The 15,196-nt window shown below is 30.5% G+C and overlaps 1 protein-coding gene across 2 annotated transcripts; it reads left to right on the forward strand.

The window, feature by feature from the left end:
- Positions 1-9,605: 9,605 nt before the first annotated feature.
- LOC25487871 (dof zinc finger protein DOF2.4) lies at positions 9,606-11,476 on the forward strand. 2 transcript variants are annotated; one of them, XM_013609929.3, is made up of 2 exons: positions 9,606-9,854; positions 10,093-11,476. In XM_013609929.3, exons 1-2 carry the CDS (start codon positions 9,804-9,806, stop codon positions 10,906-10,908), a joined length of 867 nt encoding a protein of 288 aa, XP_013465383.1. In that variant the 5' UTR covers positions 9,606-9,803; the 3' UTR covers positions 10,909-11,476. The 2 variants fall into 2 exon arrangements, with proteins under 2 accessions (XP_013465383.1, XP_013465384.1); XM_013609930.3 differs by having other exon boundaries at positions 9,608-9,854; positions 10,048-11,463.
- Positions 11,477-15,196: the final 3,720 nt, after the last annotated feature.

Genomic DNA, 15,196 nt, shown 5'->3' on the forward strand with positions numbered 1-15,196 from the left:
GCACACTTAGTGTTCTAAGCCATTCCAAGCAATCCTGCTGCCTAGGACACAAATGAAACATGGTTTCTAAGTCCTTCTCCAACAGACAGAGTAAAACCATTCATGAGATGAGATAAGATTCCATGAGATGCAAGTAATTAAAAGAACACATGAAGTTGCAAAAACAATATTTGTGAATCAACAATTCAAGGCACTCTTAGCAATAATCACTCATGCAAAAATAATAATATAAAAGTCACTTAGTGGTTTGAGGACTCGTCGATCATTCCTCCAATTGATTTGACTCCTTTGTATTTGGCTAATATGAAAAGAACGTAACAATAGAATATTTAATAATACTTACACTTTCATTACGGAGCTTGTGAAAAAGGTAAAATTTCATTTATATTGGTGGTTGAGGGTTAATAATACCACTTTAGTATATGGTTGTCGGCAGTGGTGGTCGGACTCGTTGTCTTGTTTAGGTATCGGCTAATGCATGCTTTATGTTTTTGTTATTATCTGACAGACACTTTGTATTTTGAGCGACCTCTTTAGTACGTCTTGTGCTAAAGAGGCGTTTCGATAGTATGAATATATACGATTTTTGCTTCTTAAAAAAAGTAGTTATTATTAAGAGTATAAAAAGCCATTATATAGTTTTTTTTTATTGATTTACATTTTCTATGAGATACCAAAAACGAAAAAGAAATTTTCCATATCTTTTTGTCTTGCGTTTTTATTGGTATAAAAAATAAAAATCAAATTATGTGTGTACTTGCAGAAAAAGTATAATAAAGATTCTAGGGTTCAGAATCGTCTATTAGAATTTTAGACTAAATATTAGATACCTGAGAGTGTTCTCAAGGGTTGATTTGAATAAACAGGCTGCATTACAATTTAGACATAGTGGGGTAGGTGTTGCATCAATTATTGTATGCAAATCAAATAATTAATCATAGTTTTTTTTAAGGGAATTAATCATAGTTGTAGAGACCTCAAATGAAATACACACATATTTATTGGATAATATAGAGATTAAAGATGGATAATTTTTTAAAAATGTCTAATTTTAAAAACATTAGTATTTTTTTTATGGTTGAAAACATATTTATGTAATTGTGTATAAAGAAAAGGATAAGTTTAAACTTTGGAAACACACCTTCATTGCACGACATTATTAACTAATTCACCACAAAAATAAAAGAGAAATGATAAGGTAGACATCAAAGTTTCGATATCAAATATAATGTCTTTTAATTTAAATGTGTATTTTTTTAAATATGCGTAAATTATAGATGATGTTTCTTCAAATGCGTGTAATTTATTTTTGTTTATTAATTTTGTTAGGTCTGCAACAATTTAACTTAATTTTTCCCCGCTCATTTGTTTTATTAAGTTTGCAATTATTTAACCTAATAAATCTTATCTAAAAAAATGCATCGCACCAATTTCATTTCTATCCTCTTGTTTTTTTTTTAAGAAAATATTTTTTACACTTATTTGATGCTGCACATTTGTTCTAGAAATTATGAGCATATCAATGATCACCTTTGATGCCTTCTATTTTATATATATATTTTTTGGAATGTTTTTTTGATAATTTTTTTGTACATTTTCTTATTTAAGGAAATATTTTGAACACTTATTTAATATTAAAAAAATTGATCGCACCAATTTCATTTCTATCCTCTTGCCTTTTTTTTTTGCTATCCTTTTGCCTTTTTTTTTTTTTTTGATAATATTTTGAACACAATACTAGAAAAATTCATCGCACTAATTTCATGTTTTTTTTTTTTGACAATATTTTGTACACTTTTCTTTGAACCAATTTCATGCCTTTATTTCATTCCTATCATGTTGCCTTTTTTTTTTTTTTACAACATTTTCTACAATTATTTAATACGTTTACAAACAGAATACCCTAATTTCCATGCAAACTCGGCTACCCTAATTTCCATGCAAACTCGGCTATATATACCAAGCCCTAAACGTGTTTCTCTCAAAAAAAAAAAAAACCTAAACCGTGTAAAAATTTCACACACAACTCAAAAATCATATATTTTGATATTTAGAGCTTTGCAAATAGAAAGACATGACCTTACAACTTATTTTTTTCACCGTTATCAATTATATATTGCATTTTATTATTCGTATGTCAATCCCTTTACAATAAATCCGAGCGGAGCACGGGTTAAAAATCTAGTAGAAGATAAAAATAAGAAATAGATTTGAATATTTTGCCGGTCTTAGTTTTTTTGTGAGAGAAACTCAATCTTTTCTCTAAGTTATTTTTCTTCTTCAATCACTAACGAGGGAGTGGTTTTAGGTCATTTTTTAACTTAAAATCATCCCCTGCATTTTTTTCCTATATATTTCTTTCAATAAATAACTTGTTTCACATATTTCAAGTTTTTCTTGTGTTTTTCTCGTGATTTTGTCGTCTAAGTATGACGTTATGTTATTTTTTATCTTGCGCTGCATTGTTTGATTTCACGTATTGTTGCGGTGTTCGTTTGGTTTCTATTGAAAGATCTATTTCAGTCAATTACAAATTCAACCAATGATTTGGACGTCAACATTACAGATCCATAAACATGGGTATCCCGACCACTTAGATTTTACTCCCTCCGTCCATATATCTAAGCACCCATTTGACTTTATTTTTGTCCATAAATGTAAATCTCTTTTCAAATTACTAGATGCATTTGTTTCCCATAAGCATACCCGTAATTCATACTACTAACTTTTGTCTTGAAATATGAAAAGTCAAATTTAATGCACATTAATTGCACTGACAACTTTTCTTATGAAATGTGAAAAATACAAAGGGGGCTTACATACAAGGACGGAGGGAATATCATATTATTTGTAGGCATTTTGGCATTGTATGCTATTAACTTAGGTGATGTGAGTTTATTCGCATATCTACCCTTTAAGTTTTGAAACTGTGTTGTATACAATTTACTCTATCAATTTGAATGAATGAATATCGTTTTGTTTTTGTCAAAAGATGAAGAAGAAAAAGATATAAATAAATCTATAGAACCATGTGTCACACACCATATTTATATTTTGACTTTCAAATAACACAACCCTAATTTGGTTTTGGTTAATTTAGTAACTATTCTTGTTGTCGATTTATCTATGACATTGGGTCCGTTTCTTACACAGTAATTGATAGTAAAATCACTATCTAACTAATTTTTTTATGCGTTTACATCAAAAAAATAATTTATGTGCTTTCAATTAGCTTTTTTTAAGTATAGATCAATTACCCTATATCAGAGTAAAATGCATGCAAAATAAAAGAATACACCTTGAAACACCTGACTTGGTCCTCACTTAACATCTACCAGATCGTGGTTATGTTGATTAGCTAATGAATGAAATAAACACCACCGAAATAGCACCAACAAACAAAAAATATAGTTATGCAGAGGCACCAATAAAGAAACATAGAAAACTCACACTAGAGGCCATTACAAAGAAAGCCTAATGAAAATCGAAGAATTACTAAACACACAAACAAAATAATACCCCGTGATACAATATAAATTATAAACTACCCCATAAATATTGGTATTTAGGAGAATCAAACCTAAGACCTTAAAGAGAAAAATGTTTTAAAGCTGCATATTATTTTAGTTTTTAAATGAAAAATTTATTAAAAGTAATTTTTTTAATTAAAACATTAAAACTCATGTCTTTTTCATGATTCATGAACTGCTGATTTATTCATTGACTCGTACATACATTAACTAATTCATTGGTACGAACTAGTTGATGTGAATTAATTAGTTTCGTCCTAATGTTACAATGAAAATGAACTGTGTGGAGAAGAGAAGAAGATGGTACAAATATTTTAGGATTGTGATGATGATGACGACAATTATTAGAAAGAAAGCGATTGTTGGTGTGGGAATCTAATTAGTGATAGGTTGCATGTGCAATTATACATGTCTATATGTTTGTAATATGACACATTGATTGTGGGGTTTGTATGTGTGGCTAATAATTGAACAATTCAAATCAATAAGCAAATGCCTCCCGTAACTATATGAAATTGCATTGCATAATTTAATTAAATTATTGCAACCCATTAGGCCCAAAATTAGCCACATTACATCCATGGAATTGGTACGTTGTTTCCGTTCTTTAATTTGCAGCATTTGTGCCTTTGTGGGGATGCATTTCTTCATGCAATGCAACTAGGTAGGTCCCACTTTCATTTTCTTTTTCATGCACGTGCATGGCTACCTTTAATGGTTTATTATTTATCATTCTCTCTACAATGTGAGTGTGTAGGGTTAAAGCTGCCATTTTAGGGTCTTTCCTACTAAAATTTCGCAAAATGAAGTTGTAAGCTTTTCACATAAAAATGAGAGGAAAAAAAAGCAGTAACCTGTCAAAACAGACAGGGAATTAGATTCCAACACCACTAACATATTGTAATCATTAAAATTTGTTAGGGAAACAATAGTTTAAAGAAATGATCGATCGTTATTGTAGTTAGTGTAAATTAAAAGCAGTGCATATCTATATGATTCATATAACTATATATCGATCCTTCATCAATTTCAAACAAAATCATGAGCGGGTAGTTCAAAAATTAAAATGGCCCAGATTTGCTGCTAGTCATCAAAGTTTCAATTCGTCGCCAAATTCCTTCGCTTCTTTACTTATTTATTTCAGTGAAGGTGATCTTCTTTACTTAACAAATAATTTTTTAACGTGGCTAAATGTGCTAATATGACCAAGATCCAACACAAAAATAAAATAAGAGTAGTAGAGATGAACAAATTTGGGGTTGGCCTAGTGGTTAGTTTGGGATCTTAGAGTTTGCTCCTCCAAAGGTTTCAGATTCGATTCCCTCTGGTGCCAATTTTGGCGGGCTAAGTCCATAAGAGCTTGCTCTGGCTTTAAATGGGGCCCCCACAAGTGGGCGGTGAGATTGGTCCCCTCAGATTAGTCGGTTCTTGGACCGGATACCGAGTTTTAAAAAAAAAAAAAATAGTTGAGATGATGATGTTGTGTTGGATGTGTGGTAAAACTATGTAGGATATGATTAGAAATAAATTAGAGAGTTGAGGTAACACCTTTAGTAGAAAAGATGATCAAAAATAGGCTTAGATGGTTTGAACATGTAGAGAGAATTACGTTGTAAGAAGAACATATCAAAGGAAGGATAGTCAAATCATTAGAGGCACACGAAGACTTAGAAAAATGATAGAAATTAGGTTTAATTGATCAGTCGGTCCTTAACTTATTTCTTTGTTTCAATTTGGTCTCAAAACTATTAAAAATTGATTTTGGCTTGGTAAGTATTGTATTGTTTAACATTGCGGTCATGTCTGTTAGTTTTTCTAGAAAACATTAACTTTGTCTAGGTGGCCTATTACTTGGCGAAACCAACAGGTGATTCAACAATATAAATGGGGATGAATTGAGGAAAATTAGGGTTCTTCATCTAATCTTCTTCCACCTTTAGCCGCGCCAAAATACATTCTTTTATTTTCATCTTTACTTATTCCACCTTCATCTTCTCTCATTTTTTATCGCTAAAATGTTGAACCAGTCATCAAAAACTTAATCACAATAGTGGGTAAGTGTACAGTTCTATGGTTGCGGAAACTACATAAATTCTAGTGACACAGACATTAGTTGATGTTATGGACGAAAGGGAATTGAAGATTGAGAGACAAAAGAAAAAGAATATGAAGTTGAAGTTAACAAATACTAAAAAATGGTTGATAATGGCTTTGATTTTTCGATTTGTATGCTTTGGTGTTAGGCACAATGTTAATTTGCAAAACCACGTCCATTTGAAGTGGATTTTATTTGATATGACAATGAGAGTTTATTTAGTAGTTGTTTCACTTGTAATGTAGTTTGATTATGATGAATGAATGTAATGGTTCTATCCAATGTACTATTATTATAAAGTTAATGTAATTGTTGCTGATTGATTTCATGTATTATTTAATTTGGTATATTGTTGTTTAATATATCATTATGAAGTTAATTAAATTTTTAGTGACTAAACTCAAAATTTTGGATTTGGTGAAGAAATTTTAGTGATGAAGCTCAATAACAACACAAGACAGATAACATATAATGTGTAAATAGACTAAAATTTGGTAACAAAAGTACAAAAGTGCTATTAGAACCTGACATATAATCTGCAAATTGCCTAAAACTTGATCAACATATATTGTTGTGTAAACTAATGAAACTCAAAATTTATTTTGTTTGACATTATGAATCAAAGTCACAAAGACCGTGTACTACTGTTAGAAGTTATTAGTGTCTATAACTTGATAACATAATAAGTCATAATTATATATTGTATCAATATTACATAGCAAAAATGCATAACTTCTAAAAATGCATAATTTGATAAAACTCAAACTTGATAACATAATAAGTCATAATCATATATTGTATCAATATTACATAGCAAAAATGCATAACTTCTAGAAATTACATAAAAATTGTATCTAGCTAGATAAGGCTAGAAATGAATCGAGTCGAGTCGAACTCAGTTGAACTTGACTTGACTCGATAATAACTGACTCAGCTCGAAACTCAATTTGAGTTTCATATGAACCTTTTTTCAATTCGAGTTCGGTTCGTTTAAAGTTCACAAACAACTCGGTTTGGTTTGTTAGATTCGATTCATTTGTTCGATTAACATAATTCAAAAGCTTTTATTTTGTATTTGTCAAAAATGTATATCTTAACCATTTGATTTATTCAAAAAAACAAAAATTGAACTAAAATAAAACTATGGTTCATGTCGGTCTTAAGACCACTAAGGAAACATGTAGTTGCACTTTTTAATTACTTATAGTCCATATACATGCACTTCTTTTTTATATCTACTCCTCCTCTCTAATGTTTTTATACTCCCCAAAGTGGGACTTTCGTACACATATATTTGGTTAAAAACCTGCACAAGTATGTTATTAGCTTTTTTCCTTTTCCTTTTCTTTTTCTCTTTTATTATAATTCTTGTTAATTAAATTAGTGATAATTTCTCTAAAAACAAGTACATAAGCAATAGAGGAGTTTGTTATAAATTACATATTTTATGTTTTAATATTTAAGCTTGTACTGTATTAATTTTTACTAACCTAATATATATAATCGAGCAAGCTCGTGAACCAACCGAGTCGAACTATGTACAACTCATGTTCGGCCCATTTATTTAACAAACTTAATTTTCAGCTCAAATTCAACTCAATTGGTTTATGAACCAAGTTCAACAAGTTAATTGTCGAATCGAGTTTCGAACTATATTCGAGTTGGTTTGGTTCATTGCCAACCTTAGATCTATGTGAGCTTTTCCCCTCCTACATAACAAAAGTGAAATTTGTGGTTCTGTGGATTGGGCGTGAATGAAAAATGCATGACCATGTTGAAATAAGTCAATATAGAATGTTGAAATAATTTGTTTCTACTAAAATACTCGCCTATCAAGGAATAAAATGAATTGTTCAATGGTGACACATGTTATGTTTTGTGTTCAATATATATCTATAAGGGTAAAAATGGTAACTATAGACATGAACATTAGCACATACTCCATCTGGTCTCAATTGTAAGCGAAAAAAATTATTTTTTAAGTTCATTGAATAATTAATGAATTGGTTTGTAATATAGACAAAATACATCAATTATTCAATAAATGTAAAAAGTAAAAGATTACTTATTATTGAGATCGGGGAGAGTAAATATTACATCAAATTAATCACACTGACATTCACATCATTTGAATAACAATGATGTGTTGCTAGATACCACTCACTATTTATAATATCAAATAAAAGATTTAATATGTTATTGTCATTGTTACAAACACTTACATGATTACACACTTGAGAACAAATAACATACTCAAAGGTGTATGTTTAGAATGTGTACCGTAGAAGTGCGATAGAACCGAAGACAGAATTGTATAATTTGTACAGTGTCACGAAACAATTTAAAAAAAGCGACGTTATATGCGACTCAAACCAGTATTTATTTGAAGACAGAAATATTTTTCAACATAAATTTACTTAAATGATAAATATGCGCCGAAATGAACGTTACATATCATATCTTTTTCTTAGTAATTTCAAATGTTTCCACGTTCTTATTAATTGCTTTACTTAAAGAAGTAGGGAAGAAAACTATAAGTAACTAAGATGCTCGTTAAGATTCGGCGTTAGCAATTTACATTTTGGGAGAGTCCACATAATTTGAAAGTTAAGCTCATATAACATATATTCGGTAATGTAATGAGGCCCGCAATAGGGACTACCGTCAACTAAGAGCATATGTCTCAAAAAACATTGATTATTGTTGTTGATTTGGGACATGGATGACCCTTTTATATTTATTTATGCTAACTTTTCTTATCTAATTAACTATTTGGTTTTCTGCGAAATTGGACTCTTATACTAATTTGAAGCTCGGTCAAAAGGCTAACTATAATATTATTCTAGTTAATTAAGTATCAAATTTGAACACTACCCAAATTTTTTTAGTAGACGTAGCATCGTTATTTTCTAAAGTAACACTCTTTGACACGTCCGCCAACATGTCACTCGATTATTGGTTGTTCACAATTGTTATTTGTTTGGCAAATGCATATAAAATCAAATATAATCAAAATATTAATATGTTGGTCAGAGTAGTGCGTCCCAATTTAAGTTCTTCAAAGTTGAACTATTGGAGTGAAAAATAAATGAGTTATTTCAAAGTGATGTAGTAATATGGCCCACTCAAAATACTAATGTTAAGTTGCACTATCAGAGGTGTTCTTAGAGGTAAAAAGAAAACAAGGCAAAAACTACAACAACAAAGAGAAACAAAGCTAAAGAAGAAAAAAAATCAACAAAGAAGAACTTCACCCAACTAATCAATTTTTACGCATCTCTCTCTCTCTATATATATATATAAAAGTCAACACAACATCAAGAGAGAGCAACACACTAAAGAAAAAATAATACACATTAGCCCTTCACCGAAACAATCATAGACATAAAACTAAATCGACTAACATGACAAATAACTAACGGCCCAAACACAAGACATGATCCACCTCCCACTTGTATTGGAGGAGGGTCATTGGAGATATATATTTGGGATACATATTTTTATTTATTTTTTGGTTATGGATTTAAATAAACCAATTACCATTTGTTTATTACAAGGCAATTCTCTTTCTTTGTTTGGTACGAGGTTTGTAGATGGCTCAAGATGCACGGTGATTATCATGCAAGGCGGACTCTCTAAGTTTTTGAAGTGATTGACATTAATATGTTTGAATATTCATTTTATTATTATTCGCGATTTCTTTGTTGTTAAAAAAATTAGAAAAAAAAAAGTTGTTTTAATGTGATGGAAAATAATGGAACTCACTTAAGTGATTAATGCTAAATTGAACCATTGAAGATGCTCTAACGATTTCCTAGCAGCTGCAATTTTGCTACGTATACGACACCGTTCCGTGCATGGGAGCCACTATCCTTTTTTATGAACAAATTTTAAGGCCAACGACGCGTCAAAAGAAGATGCTTATAGGTTAAGATACTTCGTCCACTTAAAACCCTAAAAATATAATAAAACAAAAAGAATAATGAGAATAACCACAAAGAAAAACAAGATAAAGCCTCTTCTTGCTTTCCTCCTTCCTCCCATCTCCACTTTAATGCTTTATTACTTTCTTAGCTCTGCTATTCCACTATAGTGTGATTCTCCACCATCTCCCTAAAGAGCCCATCAAACTTTATTAAAGACAAAAAAAAATAAAAACGCTAAAGGATTGAAACACCATGGTTTTCTCTTCTATTCCATCTTATTTAGATCCTCTCAATTGGCAGCAAGTAAGTTTTTTCTTTTTTTTTCTTTCACTAAAGAGTGAATTTATTTATTCCTATTCCTTTGTAATAATAATATCTTCTTGAATATACTTGCAGATTTTTTTCATTACAACTCAAGAATAATTTCATCTTTTTCCCTTTCTTGTAACCTTGTGATATATCTATATATGAATTTCATTATACATATGTTTTGCAGCAACCTAATCAACATCAGTTACTTCCACCACTATCCTCATCACAGGTACATGGTGCAGGCTCAATTATCAGGCCTGGTTCGATACCGGATCAAGCTCAAGCTCAGGCAGCTCATGAAGTTCATACAGGTCAGGTTCAAACTCACCAAGCTAAGTTACCACCACCTTCAGAGACAAATTTGAAGTGTCCTCGTTGCGAATCAACCAATACAAAATTTTGTTACTACAACAACTATAACTTGTCTCAACCAAGACACTTTTGCAAGACATGTAGGCGTTATTGGACAAGAGGGGGTGCATTAAGAAATGTTCCTGTTGGTGGAGGGTGTCGTAGAAGCAAAAAGACCAAAAAGAGTAACACCTCTTCTACTCCCTCCAAATCTCCAATATCAAATAGTAATGACAAAGATTATTCAACAAGTGCAAGTGCAATCCATTCAACTTCAACTCCTCTTGGTGAATTCTTACACCCAACTAATAGACCTAATTACATGACATCTCTTCAGAATCTGAACCGGTTCGGTGTTGGAAATATGTTTCAAATTGGTGATTATAGTTCAACTACTGGTGGAGGAGAAGGAGGAGTTGTCGATCAGTGGAGATTTCAGCAGTTTCCTTTCATGAATAATGGCTTTGATTCAAGTACTTCAAATGTTTCTTTCCCATTTCAAAGTGAAATTGTTGAACCAACAACTACTTCTAGGGTTACTACTTTGATGCCTGCATCGGTTAAATCGGAACACAACGGAGGTTTTAATCTTCTTAGATCTCCAATGAATATGTCAGAGAATAACAACCATTACAATAATTCATGGAATGATTTTCATGGTCTTGCATCTTCTTCGGCTAGTCGTCTGTTATAACTTTCATCGTTTGCACTGCTAGAAAAAGTTGAATTATTGGCAGTAATTAGAGATGAAAAAAAATATTTAAATTGATCTCTAATTTTTACACCTCTAACTTATACTTAGAGATGAAATTAGAGGTGAATTTCATGTATTTTTTCTTTCTAATTTTTTTGTTACTAATTCAATTTTTCTAGTAATATCTGTGGTCGAATTTTCCATCATCTCTGTTGTAACTCTTTGCTTATCATCAGTTATCAAATCCAGGGCATCATCTTTGATGGATCAGACAAAAAATGAAGTTTTACAAGTTGCACTATCTTCGAATGGCGAAAATCAAGGCTTAGTGTTAAAAGAAATTAACACAGGCATGGTAGTATTTGGTTTTTTGTTCTTGTATATTTTCATTGTCATTGTCATTGATTAATTGTTTATGTTTATGTATTGTGTGAGTTTATGGTGTGTTCTATATGAACTTTCTTTAAGTTGTATAACAATGTGTGCTTGTAGTAATCATCAACTATTATGTGATTGCTTTCAGAAATGTTATGATATCAATATTATTTGGGTACATCATTTTCTCCTATATTTACTTACACTTATGCAACGGTTTTGGTCACGTACGGCAATAAGCTAGTAAGATTCTGTGGACATGTTTGTCAGATTTTTTATTTTTTTTGTAAATCTCTCACATGCAGTGCCTCTATATTTACAAGTTTATAATATTATCTTAATTTTATAGAAATGAATTTTTTTTTTACTAAGTTTTAGAAATGAAGTAATACTCATCATGCAAACCCGCAAATTAAATTAGATCTTTTGCATATAGCTAGATATTATTCCATATAGTTGAGATAATCTAAATAATATTCAAAATATGCATAGTAAGGTAAGTTTCTTCTTCAATTTCTTTCTGTTTTATTTTCTTTTTCTGCTCCATATACATTGGGGGGTTTTGCATCCAGACAAAGAATTTGGCTAGGTTACTTCGTACTATATGTGATTCTTAATTTCGTCAAAGAGGTTCTTGGAAACTTGAGAGTGACAGTGATTTAATGTTCACAGGTAGTTCTTTTTTACTTGTCCTCAAAATAAAATACAGACCGGTAAGGTTGGAATTCCAAGAAAGCTCAAATCATTGTACTTTTAGCAGATTTGTGTTGGCAAGTTTTTATCCGAATCAACTCTAGGTTTGAAAATTCTAGTTAACCGTTTTAACCTAGATATGTATATATGCACTAGGGATGAGTGTTAGTTAATGACTTAATGGAAGGGAAAGATAGAGATTAACAACATTTTATTCATTAGTTCTTGAAGAGTAGAACTTTTCTGAAGAAATGACTAGATACGAACATTGGTACTACTACTTACTACGTAAGAAGCTTGTAGCATTTTCTTAGAATTTTTATCTGTAAATATATTTCTTAATTCATACTATTAAATATTTTTTATATATTTTATTAATTATATTAATACTATTAGTTTACCTTAAAAAAAATGAAAAATTACAATTGGATTGATATATAAGGTTTGTTTGATAAAAAATGTTGACATCTGATACTCTTATAATAATACTATTAGTTTATCTTTAAAAAGGAAAAAAATACAATTGGATATATAAGCTTTATTTAATAAGAAAATGATAACAGATGAATTTATTGTTGATAGCATAATAAACTAGCTTATCTTGACCACAAAAAAAAAAAAAAAAAAACTAGCTTATAACTAGCAGCAAATAAGCTAATAAATTGAAATTATAGTGTTTAATAAAAAAAATGTTCAATCACAAAACGAATTTTTTATTTATTTTTCAATTAAGACCATAAGTTATAAACTAGTTAAAGTAGCTTGTCAAAAAATTATACGCTAGAAAAAATCTTATAAACTCATGAGAAAAAAATGTTAACAAATGAGTTTATTCTAGTTAAACGGGTTTATAAACTATAGGCAGTATATCTACTAGCTCTAAAAATTTGCTTTGTCAATCAGAGCCATAAAATCCTTTTAAGTCCCTTATTATTATACTATCATACACTTCAAAAGAAAAGTAAAAGAGTAGCTGGTCAAAATATGTGTATGATCGACCTTTTTGTTGTGGCAATTTGTCATTGATCGAGTTTATTCCTCTATGCCTCTTATTCCGAGTAGCTTTTGTGTTTCAAAGTTAATCAAGCAACAGATCATATACAACTCAATAATTATTACAAACTATAGTATTAATTTAATCAATAAACAAAACTATTAGCTAATGAAAAAAAGGAAAAGCAATATGGAAGATATATATAACTTTTGTAAGAACCAATGTTGGCTTTAAAGAACGAATAAAGCAAGTAACAACATGAGCAGCAGAGACCGATATATTTCAGACAAAAGCTATCTTCATGTCTGTGTCGTCATCACGTAGGTTGTAACATGGGTTGCCCTTTCATTCCAAAAATGTCGGTTTGTGATTGCAAAAAAACGTTTTGAGGGTTATGAAGGAAAATAACTAAAGAAGTAAAGAGAAATGTGTGGGTTAAATTTGAAGATGTTATGGTACGAATTATGAATCTACTAGGGCTCAAAAATTCATGCAAAATAATAATGCTTCGTGAAATGAAATGGCATTGGATTTGCTTTATGTATAACTGCTGCTGACCGTTGATTATTTGGATAAGCGTGATATGAACCGTTAGATTTGCTTTCTTTGCCCTTATTTGCATCTTCTATTTTTTTCTACTTTTTCTTTTCACGTAAATAACGTGTATATGCGTGGGACCTCACTTATCCATCACCAGTTTTATAGATTTGGACTGGTCATGGAACTCAGAATACTAAGTTATTGGGTCACCTATGGAAACCTTAACATACATATATAGAATAAAATTGTTTTTCCTGTTTAATTTAAAAAGTTAAATTTTCGTTTAGGAGAACTATCTGAGTAATTTAACATTATTTGACATCTTTTTTAATCAAAAGTGCTTTGTACTTCTTTTTTGACAATAAAAAGCTTTTTATAACTTGATTAGTGGCTTTCTTCTCTAGTCTAAAATTCAAACTCAAATAATGGAACCAACCAAAAGTTACAAATGGTACATATGCTAGAATCTCCCGCCCTCGTATTGTGATTTGAGTTTGAAGTTAAAATCTCAATGTTGATAGACTATATAAATAAATTACATTGTTTATATTTAAGGTTTGGTAACTCAAATGGAGTCAATGTGGGGACATTGAGGTCGGTCGATCCTACTTGCCTCCACTTACTTATTGTATTTTTAACCTAAAATTAGATATTTATGGGGTTTGATCCCACTTATTTGATATTATTGTCCTCACATAGTTCATTCATAACAATACAAAAAATAACAAAACTAAAAAGGATCCTTTTTATTTGAAGAATCAAAAATGGATTATATATATTAACAAACATTGAGTCGGTCCTTAGCACAAGGTATGCTAAATGTGACGCCCCGGATTTTGATCCAAGACATTACGCCTAATTCATTCTCATTTTCAAAAATTACTACTATTTTCTTTTTATCATCAATAATACATTCTTAGTAAAATCTATACAAAATTCTTAACATAATTTAATAAAAATTCCTAAAATAAATATCCTTTAAAATTTACAATTCGATAAAAAACCTAATTTGTCCCCCATACGCACTTCAAGCAAAAAACTTCAAAGCATGGACCATCTTTTCTTTCGTACCTAAAATATTAGTGTAAGGGTCAATTTCCTTATCCAAATTGGTTCATACTCAAAAGCACCATAAACAAAGTCATAAAGTAGATAATATCAAAACTTATCAATAAAAAAGAAATAATAAAAATACATTTAAGTCTTTAAGGTAAAGTTCATACACATTTCTTTTGTATATATAAAAATTTAATCACTTATCAACACACAGATGTATAACAGACCCAATGCAATGATGTGTAAAATGCATGCTCTTAGATACTACATGATCCGGATATAATGCCCGCCACTAAGGCATCCGCAAAGAATATAATTGCAATTTCCGCCACTAAGGCATCCACAGAGAATATAATTGCAATTCCCGCCACTAAGGCACCACACAGGTGCATATGCCATGCATGGTCATGAAAATGAAGACTAAAACCCGCCACTAAGGCACCACTAAGGCACACCAAAAATGCACATATTATGAGAATAAAAATATATGCAATCCCCACAACTTAGACAACCACACAGAAAATAATACCACATCATGCACACGACAAAAAAAATCTTTCATAAAAAGCTTATTTCTCTTATTATTATTTCTGTTCGATAACAATCTCAAATTTTACATGCAACATCCAT

The sequence above is a fragment of the Medicago truncatula genome, chromosome 2 (genome assembly GCF_003473485.1).
Source record: "Medicago truncatula cultivar Jemalong A17 chromosome 2, MtrunA17r5.0-ANR, whole genome shotgun sequence".
NCBI classification, from domain to species: Eukaryota; Viridiplantae; Streptophyta; class Magnoliopsida; order Fabales; family Fabaceae; genus Medicago; species Medicago truncatula.

What these genes read in the sequence shown, in the direction of transcription:
- LOC25487871 (XM_013609930.3), top strand. Translation starts at nt 9,804, where the DNA reads ATGGTTTTCTCTTCTATTCCATCTTATTTAGATCCTCTCAATTGGCAG. An exon ending in ATCCTCTCAATTGGCAGCAA is followed by an intron (nt 9,855 to 10,047) that starts GTAAGTTTTTTC and finishes TATGTTTTGCAG; the next exon opens with CAACCTAATCAACATCAGTT.